This window comes from Mus caroli, unplaced genomic scaffold (assembly GCF_978045245.1).
Source record: "Mus caroli unplaced genomic scaffold, Mus_caroli_1 scaffold_19, whole genome shotgun sequence".
In the NCBI taxonomy this organism is placed as follows: Eukaryota; Metazoa; Chordata; class Mammalia; order Rodentia; family Muridae; genus Mus; species Mus caroli.
The window spans coordinates 42,052,589-42,070,201 of NW_028227274.1; the positions used below are offsets into that span (position 1 = coordinate 42,052,589).

General features: G+C 36.1%; 1 protein-coding gene across 2 annotated transcripts; it reads left to right on the top strand.

Moving 5' to 3' along the window:
• The first annotated feature begins 8,815 nt into the window (after positions 1-8,815).
• LOC110285164 (serine protease inhibitor Kazal-type 12) lies at positions 8,816-17,287 on the top strand. 2 transcript variants are annotated; one of them, XM_085833676.1, is made up of 5 exons: positions 8,816-8,916; positions 13,010-13,090; positions 14,840-14,865; positions 16,004-16,131; positions 17,106-17,287. In XM_085833676.1, exons 2-5 carry the CDS (start codon positions 13,030-13,032, stop codon positions 17,152-17,154), a joined length of 264 nt encoding a protein of 87 aa, XP_085689802.1. In that variant the 5' UTR covers positions 8,816-8,916; positions 13,010-13,029; the 3' UTR covers positions 17,155-17,287. The 2 variants fall into 2 exon arrangements, with proteins under 2 accessions (XP_085689802.1, XP_021006811.2); XM_021151152.2 differs by lacking the exon at positions 8,816-8,916 and having other exon boundaries at positions 12,984-13,090.
• Positions 17,288-17,613: the final 326 nt, after the last annotated feature.

Genomic DNA, 17,613 nt, shown 5'->3' on the forward strand with positions numbered 1-17,613 from the left:
GTTAAGAAAGTAAACATTTAATGATCTTAACTATGGCACGCACAAGCACTGATGCCTATAATATAAACTACATGAAAAATGTAATAATAGAAAAATGAAAGGAAATATGCAAATGGTCTTAGAAAAAGACAAGCAAAGGAAACAAAGAGTAGAAAGTGACTTACCAGGGTCAAGAAAGAGAAGAAATTGGGAGAAAAGAAAATAACGGGTTCTGGTTTTGCTTGTATGGATGAGTAAGTCCTAAGACACTAATCCACATAGATAGCTGTGATAATTTAGTATTGATACTAAAAATTAGTTAAGAAAATGAATTATAAGTATTCTTACACATGCATGTAGCCATTAGAGTGGCTTATGTGCAATCTTTCAATCTAGTTCTTGTTTTTCTAGTCTTCATATGCATGTGATTTATGTCTTAAATACATACTTTAAAATAAACTTAAAAAGTAAACGCATATTACAATTCACTTGTATGAATGTTCTCTATAAAATCCATGAATGAATAATATTAAAAATTAAAAAGTCATTCAAAATTTTCTTTTTATTCCTTTTAATTTTTTTTCAATGAAAAATATTTAGTGGAAAATTGTAGCTTCTTTCTCATCCACAAAGACAGATTCAGTCATTAGTTGAATGGCTGAATATATCGCTTTGTTTTGTAAAAAAAAAAAAAAATATATATATATATATATATATAATATTCCGTTATCATAATGTTCAAGACAAAGCGACTTTTTAAGTACAACTTGTACTTCTTGTTCTTAAGCAAAGAGATATAATTAATTTGTTGGTTTCAGTTCTCATATGTATTATCATATTGTTAGATCACAAGGAGAACATTGTCAAGAACAGATTATGCCAAAGGTACAATCATTAACTACTTCTGGGCATTTTTACTGCTCATTCCCACAGTTGGGAAGTCATATCTTTCTCAATTATCAGCATATTTTTCTACAATAACTACCTGAAAGAATAGTTGGTTTGTCAATGATTAAGCTTTAGTCAAGGGGGAAGGGGGTTTGGAGAGTTAAAGTTAAGTATTGATTAATTGCTATGTCTAACAAGCAGTAATAATTCGCCTTAGGTGGTCTTGGTTTTGAGGGCTAATGATTCTTGACTGTAGGTGCGTCTAGAATATGTGCTGTCCTTTCAAGCCTTGACGGCTATGTTGATGAAAGTAACCTAAAATAAAAAAATACCAAAAATACCAAAACAAGTCTGTTTTGATTGTCAGTTTAGCAATTTTTAGTCTTACAATTGGCTATTAAGTTTAGAGTCATTCTGTGTAAAACTGATTACTAAAGTCATATACTGGTTTAATTAAGTGTTTCTGGGCAGAAAAAAAATATATTCTACATGGGGATTTGGATGATTGTTTTCAACATTATATTATTTTAGTTCAAACATAAATAAAAGCCTGCAAATTCTAATGTAGGAAGAAAGGCCTAAAGTGATTCCTTAATGTGACATTAGGACAGTTAGTCAAAATGCATTAAAGCAACATCTCAAACCCACAAATAACAAATATGTCACTCTAATGAGAGCGTTAGCTTATGGATAATTTATTCAAGGTAGTTTTTACATTTCACATGCAATGTCTTACTATGACCTGCCTGACTAGTGATGCTTGTTTTCAAATTTGCAGATGTACCACAGGCCTTTACTAGTGTACGGTCTATAACTAGTGGCCAATTCAACCTCATGACCATATGATATTTGCCAGTATCCTAATTCCGATATCCTAATTATACTTCTTGGGGGTAAGAGAAGTTTATTTCAATGTTGAGGAATAGAAAAAGAAAAGAGATTTAGAATCTGAGAGAGAAATGCAAGCAGGAAGCAAACCTTTTGCACAACAATAGGGACTAATATCCAGGAAAGCATCTTCAAAGACTGTGTCCAATGGAAGAGATGCTAAGAAGCCAAAGAAACTTGCTGAAGAATCCAAAGACTCTATGACCTTAATAAGAGGCAAACATTAAAATTAGCTCTTAGCATGGTGCAGCTCCTGCAGGCAACCAGAGAGGACTACAGGTTGGCAGTGAGCTGGAAAGTGGATTGGGGTGAGACTACTGTCGAATCTGTTGTTAAAGTCTAGCTACCCAGTACAGCCACCAGTCTGCCACCCTCCTCATGAGCAGCCGAGACATGACAGAGACTATCTGAACTGGTGTTATGTCACAGGAGACCTTAGTCCTTTGGATGTCTATATAATGTTGATGGTTAATTTCCCCCCAAAAGACAGGTTTTGAAGATTGTATTCATATCTATTAGCATTTGATTTCTAAGGCAATTGATAATGATTTTTGTGAAATGTTTGTTTTGAGCCCTTAAGTATGAGATGTAAATGCTACAATGTCATGGTCAATATTTTAAATCAGTTTGTATAGTTAGGTTTTCCAAGACCTGTGATTATCTAATATTTAATATTACTAGACAGTCCTCAGGAAGTATGTCAGTTTTCAAGACTATGAGGAAAAAACAGAAAGACTTATCCCTTTCCCCACAATTCCCTTACCACATTTTCAGAAGAGGATATATTTGTCTGGATGAATGCTACTGTGTGAAAACAGAGTATAATGGCCAGAATAAACTAGAATAAGTATGCAGAGTAAAGGGACTGAAAGCCATTTTAATGCTGTTAGCTTTTACTAAAAGTGAAGACTTCTTGGGAAAAATCTAATTTATATAAGCTTGGAATATACATAATTCACAACTCCTGTTGATATATGTATACACACTTTAAATTTTAAGTCTTTACGGTATGTTTGGATATTTCCTGGCATGTTTTTAAGACAATTGAAATAAAAGCATACAAACATAAAATGTGTTAAACCTTATATTGAAAGGAAGTGCTTGAATTGTGCATAAAGAAAAGGTAGTCCAAAATGAAAGAGAGAAAAAAAAAGATTAGACAATTTTTAAGCTCAGGTATACAGGTATAGAGTGAACACTAAAATATATCAGATGGGATATCCTTATGTAAGAACTATAAAAATTTGTAAGACTTACAGAAACGAAAATTTCTTGAATGGAAATATGCACATAAGCAAAGGGGAAAATGCAACTTGAGAAAATAAAGTCCTAGAAAATAGTGACACAGAGGTTGAAATAAATCATCATTAATAATTGTAACTAATCCATTTACTAAAAATGACATAAGTTTTTCTACCTGTGAGGACAATGTATCTAGCCATCCCAAATACCTGCTCTTTTGTCTTATCCACCATAATGGATTTGTCCTCTTGAACTCTGTCTTTCCTCATTACTGAGAGGCATTAGGAATTTAGAATTGAAGAGAGATAGGAATAGGATCCTCCAACCTCCAGAGGAAACATTGTAATCAACAGATGGGCCAATAACCATACAGGAATCAAGAAAAGTGAAGCACAAGATAACATGACTTTTTAAATAAAGATCATAAATCTGAAGTCAAATATTTTACAGTAGGTCAAATATGCCAGATGGAGATGTCAAACATTTAGTGTTTAGAAAGAATCTAATGGCCTAGAAGAGGAGACAAACATAGGTTTAATCCAGGTCACAGGGGGAAGGTAAGGAACAGAGGAAGATAAAGTCAGTAAAATGTCACAATATTAATAAAAAAGTCAGCAATAAAAAATAATATTCACCAAGCAAATTTAGATCTTTAGAAACATAGTAAGGAAAATAGTGGAATGAATCAAGCACAAAATGTAGTGGGCAGCATCGAGGCAATTTAATACCACCAAACCTAGAGTGCAGAAGATATTTTAAAGAATACTAGAAGGAGGAGGAGGAGGAGGGGGAGGAAGAGGAGGAGGAGAGGAGGAGGAGAAGAGGAGGAGGAGGAGAGGAGGAGGAGGAGAAAGAGAGAGAGAGAAGAGAAGAGAAGAGAAGAGAAGAGAAGAGAAGAGAAGAGAAGAGAAGAGAAGAGAAGAGAAGGAGAAGGAGAAGGAGAAGGAGAAGGAGAAGGAGAAGGAGAAGGAGAAGGAGAAGGAGAAGGAGAAGGAGAAGGAGAAGGAGAAGGAGAAGGAGAAGGAGAAGGAGAAGGAGAAGGAGAAGAAAGAAGAAGGAGGCGGAAGGGGAATGCAGATGGGGAAGGGGAAGGAGAAAGAGAGGAAGAAAGTATGGAGAACTCTGCTCTACTGATAAGAAATTGGCTAATGAAATAATAATTCAAGATTCAGCTAAAAACTGTAGTGTTTTAATAAACAGAACAGAAAATATTTTTATTATGATACTTTGGTCTTCTTAATAAAGGTCATTGTTATTACTAAAAACAGAAAGAGGGGAAGAGAGAGAATATCTCAAACTCAAAAGAAGAGAATAGATTCTGTGAAAGAAATAGACAAATCTATGAAGTAAACCATCACATCTAACACAGTACATAAGCAAAACCTTAATAGTAACAGGGGATTTAGAAAAGAACAAACAAACACCAACTCGACCCAGAAAAAAAATCAATGTGATTACAGGGATTAATAGATTTTTTCTCAATAATAGCTTTAACCTTAAATAGGCACAATCTCAACTCGGCATATAAAGGATGGAAACTAATTGACCAGACTGAAAACAAGATCAACTGTTTTCTCCAATTTCACTGCACTGGCACAAACACCCATAGGCTGAGGGTCAAAGCAGAAATGTCAAACTATGAAGAAATTGGAAACTAAAATAGTGGCACTGTACCTATTACATTATCTGATAAAGTTATTTTAAACCAAAATTAAATGAAAGATCTAAAGACTGACACAATCTATGAATTAAAAAAGTTCATTAAGATGATATGACATTGTAAACATCTTTGCACCAAATAAATGCACTCAAAAAGAAAAAACAATAGGTTTAAAGTCAAAGAGCTTTATATAATACTGGGTGATTTAATTACTCTCTCTCATCTCTAGAGAGGTCATCAATACTGAAAATAAAACAAAAACAACAGCTGGTCTATACACTATATGCTACCAAATAGAAACACCAGTTCCAAGAAGTATTACCTCTTTTTCAATTCTTGGAAAATGGAGTCTGGTAGTTCCCAGCCCTAAACATTACATAATATTACTAATGTGATGGTTTTCCTCCAGAACTTTATTGTTAGATTCCATTGTTGAAGAGTCCATCTGCTTAAGTCATAGAACATGGAGAAATCTAGCTAGTATTCAACTGGAAGCTTGCTCTTTAGTGGGCAGCTTTCATAGTGCTGATAGATACCCTGCACACTCCCGGAGGAGAAAAGTAGTCAGCAATTTCCCACAGGTGAAATCCCTTCTATGTATAATAATGATCTGTCTGGAATGATATGCCTACTTGTGCAATAGTGGTATGAACATTAAGGGAGTAACCAAGTACATTCTTAAAGACCTGTTCCAGGAAAAAGAACCCATCCCTGACACAGTGAAGGAGACCAAGAAACTGGTTAGATAGGTTCTGGGATCTATTTTATCAGTGGTTCTCAGCCTGTGGGCCATGGCCCTTTGGAAAACCTCCATCTCCAAAAATATTACACTGTGACTCATAACAGAGGTAAAATTGCAGTTATGAAATAGCAAAAAAATATTAATTTGGGGGCATGGGGTTGTCACAACATGAAGTCAAAGGGTAATAGCATTAGGAAGGTTGAGGACCACTTTGATATATAGGCAACTATGTTAAAGTTCCTAATGACCTATTGCTATGCCTGTAGATCAGTTCATCTTTCAGCCCTCATCAGAAATGCTTCTTCTTGCAGTAGATAGCAATAAACATAGAAACCCACAACTTTTAATATGCAGAGAATAGGAGACTTAGGAATGCTCAGCCCTAAGTGGGTTATCTGTTTCACCCCTCCCATTAAGACCCATGCATTTCTATGGAAAGGGAGGACAGGAAGATTTTAAAGTCAGGTTGGCAGATAACTTAAAAAAAAAAAAGTAGTTTCCCTGAAGCAACAGAGAAGGTGCATTTACATATGGTCACAGAGATGGTGACAACATGAGCAAGACCTACAGAAGTTCAAGAGAGGCAAAAATCCACAATGGAAGAAGAGAAATGGGTAGAATATTCCAACCCTAACTGGGGACTTCAATACTATTGCTGTCAACAACATTCCAGGGCATGCCCCAAACTCAAGTGTCCCAAAAGTGGACTTGGTGGACTATAGTGAAAGAATTAGAGACCATGAAGCTGGATGGATAGGGAGAAGGAAGATTTTGGATAAGTTGAGAGTGTGGAATTAATATGCTCAAAATACATTGAATAAAATTCTCAAAGAATTAATAAATCATCATGGATCTTGGAGAAGAATCTACAACCACCACTTTACTAAACCAATGGCATCTTTAACTACATTCTAAGTATTTGCTATGTGATTGTATCTCCTGGTAATGTCAGAAGTTACACCTATAAATTCTCACCAAAATGACTCCTAAACATGATCTTAATAGGAAATCATCAATAGGCATGCCAAGGTGGACAAGGGAAGACCCATAAGGCCTCAACCCTACAAAAACCAAAACAAACTAGCAAAAACAAACAAACAAACAAAAAAAACCTACATGCAACTAAGAAATGCTAAGGCTGGAAGAAAGTCCTCTCCAAAAAAAGCACACTGATTGGTGGTTATCTACTACCACATAACCAGCCCTGAGAACATACACATAAGTGGCTTTATACAGAATGAGCAGGTTATATTAGGAACATACATATACATATATGCATGTAGCAACAATTAATTAAAAGAGAGGCATGAATTTGGATTAGAGCAAGAAGGAGTATATGGGAAGGTTTGAAAAGAGGAAAGGGAAGGGGAAAATGAAAACAGTAGACAAAAAGTACCATGTGAAGACTGGGATCTTGTTTATACTAAAATACTTTCCAAGGAAAACAACAAACAAACAAACAAACAAACAAATATCCCACTCTCGGTTAATCTATGAATGCTGTAATATCTAGTCTATAAATATCTGTTTGGTTAGGCTATGTGAAGTTACATAGTAAAATTAGTTTTATTATGCAATCTGAGCCACAACTATTCTTTAGTGGAAGGTTGAATTTTTTGGTTAAAAGTCTTACCACTGTGGCTGAGAGGTGATTCAGGAGTTAAGCACATTTGGTGTTCTTCTGGAAGTTCCAGATTCAGTTCCCAGCACCCACATGGCAGTTCCCGACCTTCTGTAACTCCAGCCTCTAGGGATTGGGTACTCTTTTCTGACCTCCAGAGTCACCATACATGGTGACTATTAATATAGTACATATGCAGACATCAGCCACACATAAAAGTAAAATAAATACATACTTTTTAAAAAGTCTATGTACTGGTGATATCTCCAGTCAGATTCTCTGTCATTATAATTCATTACAATTTTGGTAGAATATGTATTTCTAGAAATATGTGTTTCATTTAGTTTATATACAAGTTAGAATACAGTTATATTCTCTTATTTTTATTTCCACAAACGAATAGGAATGTTTCCACTTTCAAATCTGATTTTAGATTTTCTCTCTTTATTTTTAGTCAATCTAAATAGCATTTTTACCAATTTGTTCACTGTCTCAAAGAAATACCTTTGGGGTTTACTTTTTATCTGCATTAGCTGATTTCTATTTTAATATATTACTTAAAACCTCACTTTTCCCTCTCCTTTTGTTAGCATTAGGTTTGGACTGCTCCTTTTTGTCATAAAAAGCAAAAAAAAAAAAAAAAACAACTGTAAGCATCAGAGTTGAGGTAGAACAGCTATGGACTGAGTCCAAGGATGGATGCCCAGCTTGTAACTGCTGTCTTAGGATGCCAGAGAGAACTGCTAGAGTGAACCGGTTCACATGCAAAGAAAGATTAGAATACCCCTAAGGAAAATATTAAACACACCTGGGAAAACTGAATTTTACAAACATACTATCAAATGACAAAAGAAAGGGGGAATTTACTAAGAAATCCAGAGAGGATAAGATGAAAACAATGAAGCACGTAGAAGCCAGGCTGGTTTTCACTCAACATGGAGTGACAATACAGGGCTGTTTGCAGAAAAACTTAACGGAGAGAGTCAGAAACTACACAAGTGTCTGATCACAGTAACAGTGTGAATGGAAACAATGTGGACTGTTTTAGCTTTTCTGTGAATAATGTGACTTACACACACCTCTCTATAAAATATTGTTATGAAAAAACCCTTTGTTAATCCAATAAAAGCCACCTTATTTTTCTGCAATAAACTTTTTGGATGTGCAATGCTTTGAAATTTTTATAGAATTAGGCAGACATCATTAAACACCCTGTTACTGGCTGTAAAGAAGCGTTAAACCCCTCCTATAGGCGTCATAATTAATTATAGGTTAATTTCTGGAAGTTAGTGTAAACCTCTGTACTCTTTTATAAGAATGAAACTGTAGAGTCTCTCAATACCTCACTATGCATGAAATGATTGCCTCTCTTCTAAGAACACTAGTGGTTTTGTTCTTAAAATCATACAATGGGAAAAAAAGACTTGTTCTCTATTTGTAGTAAGCAAAGTGCCTCCCTGCTTTTCCAGAAATGATTATGCCCTGTTCCTTATGAGAATATCACATTGCAAAACTACAATGAGGGATAGTAAGGTGTGGCCCAGATGACCAAGAATAACAAAACATCTAAGCAACACCAGCAAATGAAAGAAAATACTGTGCATTTGTAGGGGAGCACTCTAGTTAAGGATTCACTAGCCAAGGAGAAAGAAGGGCTAGGCAAGTGGAAGAAAGAGAACAGAGTCAGGGCGGGTTCCAGTCTTGGTTTAACTTCCCCCTTGGCTAACCACCCTCATATCCTCCTTGTTAGGACCCTAATTATTCTCCTGCTATTGTTGACGTTTGGACCCTGCATATTTTGTGCCTTCATAAAAGAGAGAATAGGAACAGTACAGCCAACAATATGAAACCCTGAAGACTGGACCTGAAGAATATGAGTTAGTTGCCCAAGACCCTGTGAGTAGCTCCAGAATTGGAGCTTTTCAAGGAAAGGGGGGCGGGAATAAGGGACTCTGAGGGGTTATCAAGTCCAACACTCTCCTTACAGCTTCCCCCTCCCACCTGGGGCCAAGGCTAGGCCAAGTTCCATTCTCCACCCACAGGAACATTCTTGAGTAAAAAATTCTCAGAATGTACTGACTGATAGTTACCGACCCTCTGGAAAGTCTCAGGTAGAGTTCAAATGTTTGTCATGCTTGCTATCCAATAGATTTAAAGTTCAATATGCTTAGCCAATAAGTTTGAATTATAACCTTGCTGATGTAACCTGCGCCCCTAAAAAGTATATAAACTGCTTGTAATAGTCATTTGGGATCACCTTCCAGTCATCTGCTTTGAGGGACTAATTGAAGGTAGACCCCAACGAGCAGGAATATAAACCTCTTGCTTTTGCATCAAAAAAATCAATTTACATAAAAGCTAAAAGCTTTTTGTAAGCAATAACAATGCTTTGAAAAAAAAGACTGGAGTATTAAAGATACTGATGGTAGTTGTTAAATATTAATGTACCATACAAAATATATACCATGCCTTTCATACTATAATCTAAAGTGAACCAACTTACTTCCTATAGAGTTTCCAGGTTACAGCATCAGGAAAGAGGCCCTAGTAGTAGCCTATAGTTTCTGTGAGGGAAAACAAAGCATCCTTAGTCTCCAGGGCACAGTATAGCACTCAGGAGATCTTCAGAAATATACTCTCCATCCTCAGTTAAATGTTGGTCACCATGTATATATTAAGAAAGTCTAGTAATAGATCTAGATTGTTGGATTAGCTTATAAATGCACATTCCACCCAAGCCTGGTTACTGGAGTTCTATCACCAAATCCACACAAAGGTGAAAGGAAAGAGTTGACTCCTCAAAGCTATTCCCTGACCTCTACATGCACACGCACATGTATCAAACACCTGATGATAATGAGGATAATAATAATAATAACAATAATAACATCTAGCCTAGAACTTAAGACCCATCATCCCTGTGGTACAGTAACACCAGCTTTGGATCAAAGCATCTAAGAAAGTTTTAAAGGAAATCATAGAAAATAAAAACTACTTTCAAACAATTTGACTAGAGAAGTGAAAATTCTTTATACAAAAGCAAAACTATCAAACTTCTATCAAAATAACATTCACAATCTCTGTTTTCCAAGAAAAAGGAAAAAATAGTTTCTTATCTGAACACTATCACCTAGTAGTAATGTAGCATAAGAGGCTCATATTGTGTAACATATAAACAAGATTATTAGGTCAATTATTCTATATACTTGAGAAGTTATAAGAAGAATGAAACCTTAATGAAATCATTAAGTAAATACAAGGAAGATAGATCCAAAATATAAAATATATTTCCAAAGAGAAAAACAGATTTAACAGCAAATTTAATGGCCTCCATGGACAAAAAGAAACAGAAAATATCCAATAACACTATTTACCTTCAGTTCTCTCTCTACATTTCAGTCTAACCCTTAATTGCTCTCATTTTCAAGACGGCCCCTTCATCTGTGATGGATTTTGGTGGAAAAGCATTTGACTGCTGTGTACTTGTCCCTAGGTACAAAGTCCCAGCACCAAAAATTATCTACAAAATTACACATTATGTTTTTATTATTTTCTCACATTAATTCCTGTTATCACACTCCTGAGTATTCATCTATGATCCTCAAGAATAACAATAACTCCCAAGACAAAGACTTTGAAGAATCTAGTCATTCCTATCTCTTGCCCAAAACTCGTACTTACTATTTACAATGAATATCCTCTTCAGTGCTCCCCTACCTATCCATATATAACTTTAATTATTTTGTTATTTTTAATGTTACATGTGAACTTCTGATCATTTATAAATTTCCAGAACACAACTTCCTCACATTCATAGATTTCAAATTCAAATATTTGAGAAAAGACTGTAGGATTTAAGTTCTACAAATATGTTTTTGTGCTATTTAATTTTCAGCATTTAAATATATCTGGACTTATTAGTGCCTGGTTATTATTTTGGAAGAATTACAGAATATTTGTTTTCCAATGGCAAGTTATGTCTATGTACATGTGTTTGCCAGAAAGTATATAGTCATGCAGACACAAGAAAATTAACAATCCAATTGGCTATTTCCTGGCTTATATGACTCTAAACTTGTATATGTTTGTTTGTATACAAATGTATATTTCTTTATTGGTACATAGATTATGAAAATTTTCATAAAATGTAAATTTTGTCTTTTGAATAAGACAAAACATCAATCTAACTTAAAATGAGAGCACTGTGATTAGTCAGGCAGCTCTTTGCTATATAGGCAGTATCTACACTTATTGTTTTTTTTCTTTTATTACCAGATTATAATATAATTATTTCTTCCTTCCCGTTCCTCCCCCAATGCCTTTCCATTGCCCTAGTTGTTCTCTTTCAAATTCTTGTCCCTTTTTTTCATGAATTGTTACTTTATACTTATAAAGACATTTATGCACACTATTCCTAAATTCAACCTGCTCAATTTGTATCATATTACTTATGTTTATATGTTTTCAAGACTGACCAATTTCTATTGCATAACTAATTGATGTGCTCTCCAGTGGGGAAGACTATTTCTCATCCTCCCATCATTCCTGAGTTACCATGTAGCTCTTTGTGAGGATAGAGGCCTCATGGTGTCTCCCTTACCCACTTTTGTGTGTTTAATATTGTGCTTGTGCAGCTCATGATTTGGTAATCATGTTAATAAAATTTTATTATATTATTTTAAAAAATACAAAAAGCAAAATGAGCTATTCAAGTTCCTAATCCAGAAATATTTCTTGTAGAAAAATAAAACTAACAAAGTTAAAATATTTAGTGTGTAGTGTGTTTGAAGAAAAGACAACTATGGCTATCATATATGTCTAATGCCTAAAACTGACATATCAAATATTCATTTAATTAAAAAAAAGTATCCAGGGATCCATCCCATAATCAGCCTCCAAACGCTGACACCATTGCATACACTAACAAGATTTTGCTGAAAGGACCCTGATATAGCTGTCTCTTATGAGCTTATGCCAGGGCCTAGCAAACACCTAAGTGGATGCTCACAGTCAGCTATTGGATGGATTACAGGGCCCCCAATGGAGGAGCTAGAGAAAGTACCCAAGGAGCTAAAGGGATCTACAACCCTATAGGTGGAACAACATTATGAACTAACCAGTACCCCAGAGCTCTTGACTCTAGCTGCATATGTATCAAACGATGGCCTAGTCGGCCATCAGTGGAAAGAGAGGCCCATTGGACTTGCAAACTTTATATGCCCCAGTACAGGGGAACGCCAGGGCCAAAAAGTGGGAGTGGGTGGGTAGGGGAGTGGGGGGAAGGGTATGGGGTACTTTTGGGATGGCATTGGAAATGTAAATGAGGAAAATACCTAATAAAAATATTTTTTAAAAAAAGTACTAAACAGCAACTATCATGTAGATACTGAGTCAAATCTAGGAGCTGAAAGAAAAAGCCTTACAAATACTATTCACTTCCAATGTCTATCATTTCTGTTTCTATGACCACTCAGGCTGTGCTCCTATTTTATTTAATAAATTCCTTGACCTCACAATCCCTTGCATCAACATTTTTCATTTCCTCATAGATGTGGTGCCAAACCCTATTAATATTATACACAAATTATTCAGATTGTATTTCAGGTTACAGTTATTAGCTCAGTGGCCCTAAGGCTCTATTACAGACAAGTTCAAAGAGTATAAACTGCCAGGTAAGAATTTGATTGCAATTACCACTGTCTGGTGCACAGGAGAAATTAGGGAAGTGCTATTTATAACATACTTAATTATGTCTAAACATCAGGGATTTTTTTTTACTATTGTTCTTGACTGGAAAGGAACTGAAATGAGTTTCTTTGGTGTCTAGTGTCTATTCTTTAGAGAAATTAATTGCACAATAAGGGTGGAGGTTGTAGTAGAGTGACAAACGTATAGGTACTCGGATTCAGACATATAGATCCACTTATAAATACAGTCCAGAGAACAGCATCCTACATGTTGAACACCCCTAACATTTCTGTGTTCTCAGACCTCAAGGTTCTCAGCGCCATGAAGCCAGCAGTTGCCTTTCTGCTTTTGATCAGCCTGGCCTGTTTGTTCCTCTCTGTAGGTGAGTGAAAAACTATGCAGTGGACTTCTGGATCAGGCTGGCTAATGTCACCAGCTGGATTATGATTCTGCTTTTTTACAATGAGGAGAACAATGATGAATGATGCTCCAACACTTTTCATTTCCATGGAATTTTAGTATACAAATGAGCGATTTTAATTTATACTACAGTGCTCTGCTTAAAAGCACTTTTATTCAACTCCAAAATCGGTTTCATGCTATGTAGGATGAGAAGACTGGTTTTATACCTCATGGCACCCACTATCTAATATAGGAATTGTAGGTCATTTGCATTGCTGTCTGTGGGCCACCACAGGAAGCACACAGTTAGAATTATGCATCAGACTTTATGGCAACTGTTATAGAACAAAGAAAATCTACTAAAATATCTTCTTTAAAAAATTCTTATTCAATGGGCTTCAGCTGTCAGAATTCTTTAGAGATGCACATAAAAATCTTAGTCATTCATTGTCAACCTCTAGGTTAAGAAAGAGCTAACTGGGGAAGGGAAAGAGAAAGGGGCAAGGGTAGGGAGAGAGAGACATCAAAGATTGTGGTGATGTAGTGGAGTAGAGGGAGCCCAGGGCTGGCACTCCAAGGCTTGTCTCCAACGCTCATTCTTCTGCCTGGCCCCCTCCCCCAATCTCATTGAACAAGTCACCCGGTGCTCTGCCTAATATTTGAGCTGATATTAATGGTGCACAGGAAACTTGTGCACTGTTTCCTTCAACAAAAAGTACTGCCAAACCTTTAGAGTCTATCAAGTCTAGATTGTATTCTTAACTGCCATTTATAGCATATAATTATCAACACTTATCTAAATACTTGTCTAGGTAATCAGTTTCCTGAGCTCATTAGTTGATTGGCTTTTCTCTTATTGTTGTTTGTTTTGTTTTGTTTTTTAATTTGAGGCTTTTTGTTCTTATTTTGGTTTGTATTTATTGTGTTTTGTTTTCTTGAGATGGGATCTAACTATGTAGGACTTGCTGGCCTAGAAATTGTTAGGTAGACCAGGATTTCCGTTGACTTTCAGTGATCTGCCTGCTTCAACACCTGTATACTGGAATTATAATCATGCACAATCATGAATAACCTTCTTCAGCTTTAAAAATAGGGTTATTATATGAGTTGATATACATAAGATATAACACAGCAATTAAATGTATATTACCACAGTAGAAGGGGGATATGTTTAATGGAGATGTGATAAATCACATTGATTCATAGTGGAATTTAAATGTCAATTGGAATTTAAAATGTCTTTTGTATTTTTTTTTTGCTATATCACTATAACAAAAAGCTTTTAAATCAAAGATTCACATTGGAATTATTTAAAATGTCTTTTGTATTTTTTGTTATATCACTATAACAAACAGCTTTTTAATCAAAGATTTTATATACTTTCCTAATAAATATATACTTGTTCAACAAAGAACAGCTCTAAACTTTACCTTCAAAGGCTTGTTATGCAATGACTCATAAATTGGAAAACATAATTGCATAAGAGCACACAAAGGGCAAACACAATGACAGCAATGTTGTCTGCAAGCATTGTGAAACTAAAGCAATCCTAGCCTTGGATAATGCAGCCTGCCACTCAGCATTCCGTGTGGTTAATACTCTGTGTTTCCATGTAGTTATCTATCTACAAAGCAAAACAGACGCAGCAGAAGACCATTGTGGTTAACTGCAACTGGAAAGGACTACAATTCTGACATGTGATTAATCACTGTCTATTCTTTCACTGTAGATGCTGTGAGCCAAGGAGGCTTTCAGGTATGTGTGTACCTCTCATCTTTCTCAAGCCGTTTCTGTCCCAGCAAGCCACACCACAGTGGTGTCCCTTCCAACTTAAGCACTGGGGCCCTTTCACAGATGCCTTCTGAGCTCCCAGAGTGAGCTTTCTGAGAAGGCTGTAAGAAAGCATGACATGTTCTCTACACCAATAAAATCATCACTGCAGATGTGCTTTGTAAACAATTAGACAAAATCCTGAAAGTTACTTCCTACTTTCTTCAGACAGATGTCACAGATCCTCAGTATGAATATTTGCCCAGCTTAAGCCCCTGTAATAATAATAGTACAGTGTCATGGGAATGTGGCGTAAATTAATGTAAGTTTTGGGGTAAGGTCTCACTATGTATTTCCAGCTACTCTGGAACTCTCTATGTAGACCAGGCTGGCTTCAAAATCATGGAGATCCACTTGCCTGTAGGTGTGTGCCACAAATTTTGACAACTTAAGATAATATTTGGAGAGATAGAGATAGAGATAGAGATGGAGATGGAGATGGAGATGGAGATAGAGATAATGAATAGATCATCACAAACAGCTTCTATCTCAGTCAAAACAGCAGGCAAAGTCCCTTTTTTATCTAAGATCTTGGTGCACATGCTTCTGTGGATACTCTTCTCTTGTCTTAGAAGATCATCATCCCTGTTGTGTATACCACCAAGCATTTGACATACAGAGCACCTAGTAGCAATTTATGTATCCAATAAATAAATTATTGCTTACTGGATGTTTTGCTGAATTGAATGTAAAAATTTTAATGTGTATTAGTGAAGAGAGCTGTGTCACGTTTGTAGTACAGTATTATGCAGCAGAACAAACTGTTATAAGAATGTACTCAATAGTGCAGAAATAGAAGCACAAAAGAAGAAATGTGCCCTGCATATTCACTTTACTATTGTGCACATGCACATTAGCAGTGCATGTGCACATAGACCCAGAGAACAGGTGAAAGGAAGACAATTAACTGCTAACAAGAACTACAGCAGTTTTAAGGGGGTTGTTCTTTTTAATGTATATTTTCCATAATTAAAATTAATGTTCTTGAAGGAATTTTGAAGTATGTAAGGCTATGTTTCCATTTCATACAAAATAATCTAAAAGTCCATTATTTAATTGACAGGCTTTTTGCAGAAACTATGAGAAGACACTGGCCCCAGATGGAAAATCATGCCCAAAGACCCACAAACCTGTGTGTGGCACTGATGGAAAAACCTACCAAAACCGCTGTGCATTCTGCCAAACAGCCATGTAAGTCAATGGATGCTGCTAATAGCAAGATGTTCTTAGTTGGGTCCAGTGGAGTAGGTGTCCATGAGTAGTTTATTAATAGTCTACTAGTCTGTTAAAGTTAGAGTGAGGTAACACAATCACAAAGGAACTCACACAATATGTATTCACTGATAACTGGATATTAGCCCAAAACTTAGGATACCCAAGATATAAGATACAATTTGCTAAATGCATGAAACTCAAGAAGAATGAAGAACAAAGTGTTGACACTGTGCCCCTTCTTAGAATTGGGATCAAAACACCCATGGAAGGAGTTACAGAGACAAAGTTTAGAGCTGTGACGAAAAGATGGACCATCTAGAGACTGCCATATCCAGGGATCCATCCCATAATCAGCTTCCAAACACTGACACCATTGCATACACTAGCAAGATTTTGCTGAAAGGACCCAGATATAGCTGTCTCTTGTGAGACTATGCCAGGGCCTAGCAAACACAAAAGTGGATGCTCACAGTCAGCTATTGGATGGATCACAGGGCCCACAATGGAGGAGCTAGAGAAAGTACCCAAGGAGCTAAAGGGATCTACAACCCTATAGGTGCAACAACATTATGAACTAACCAGTACCCCGGAGCTCTTGACTCTAGCTGCATATGTATCAAAAGATGGCCTAGTCGGCCATCACTGGAAAGAGAGGCCCATTGGACACGCAAACTTTATATGCCCCAGACAGGGGAATGCCAGGGCCAAAAGAATGGGAATGGCTGGGTAGGGTGGTGGTGGTGGGGTATGGGGGACTTTTGGGATAGCATTGGAAATGTAATTGAGGAAAATACGTAATAAAAATATTAAAAATTAAAAAAAAGAAATTAACTAATATTATTATCACCCTTTTTAAAACTTAGAAAACCAATCTTTGCCCACTTGACATAGTCCAGAATGAATCCATTTCTACTGAAGTTCATGTCTAAACACCTTTTCTTTTCTTTCAGGGAGAGAAGTTTGGGGAAACTTGGTTTCAAACATGAAGGGAAATGCTGATTCTCGGACATCACAATGCTGGGTGTGCCTTTGCTTTGCTTTTTACACTAAGACATGTATTCCCTATTACCCAGTTTCCAAAGCAGTGTGCTTCCCACAAATTATAATGCATAAAACAAAATAAATAAAGCTATGCCAGTCACACCAATGCTTTGTTTCATGTGATGAAAGCACATCTAATTAATTTACTTAGGTAGACTGTTACACTCTTCAATATGAAAGGAGAAATTTGAAAATTAAGCAGGCTAACCGCACTTACCAGACCCAGAAATGCCCTATCCACATGCAGTTCTTCAGTAGCTATGCAGAGGGTCTGAAGGAAGTAAAATAGGATGCTGTGAAGTAAACATATGTACCTGATACAATATGTTGGAATAGTTGTTTTTCCTAAAGGGTGTTTTGAGTTGTTTAAGGTCAGAAATCAATAAAAGATGGACAAAATACTTGTTACTTTTTAGT

Coding starts and splice junctions, on each gene's coding strand:
- LOC110285164 (XM_085833676.1), top strand. CDS start 13,030: ATGAAGCCAGCAGTTGCCTTTCTGCTTTTGATCAGCCTGGCCTGTTTG. Junction 13,091..14,839: donor CTGTTTGTTCCTCTCTGTAG/GTGAGTGAAAAA, acceptor CTTTCACTGTAG/ATGCTGTGAGCCAAGGAGGC. Junction 14,866..16,003: donor TGAGCCAAGGAGGCTTTCAG/GTATGTGTGTAC, acceptor TTTAATTGACAG/GCTTTTTGCAGAAACTATGA.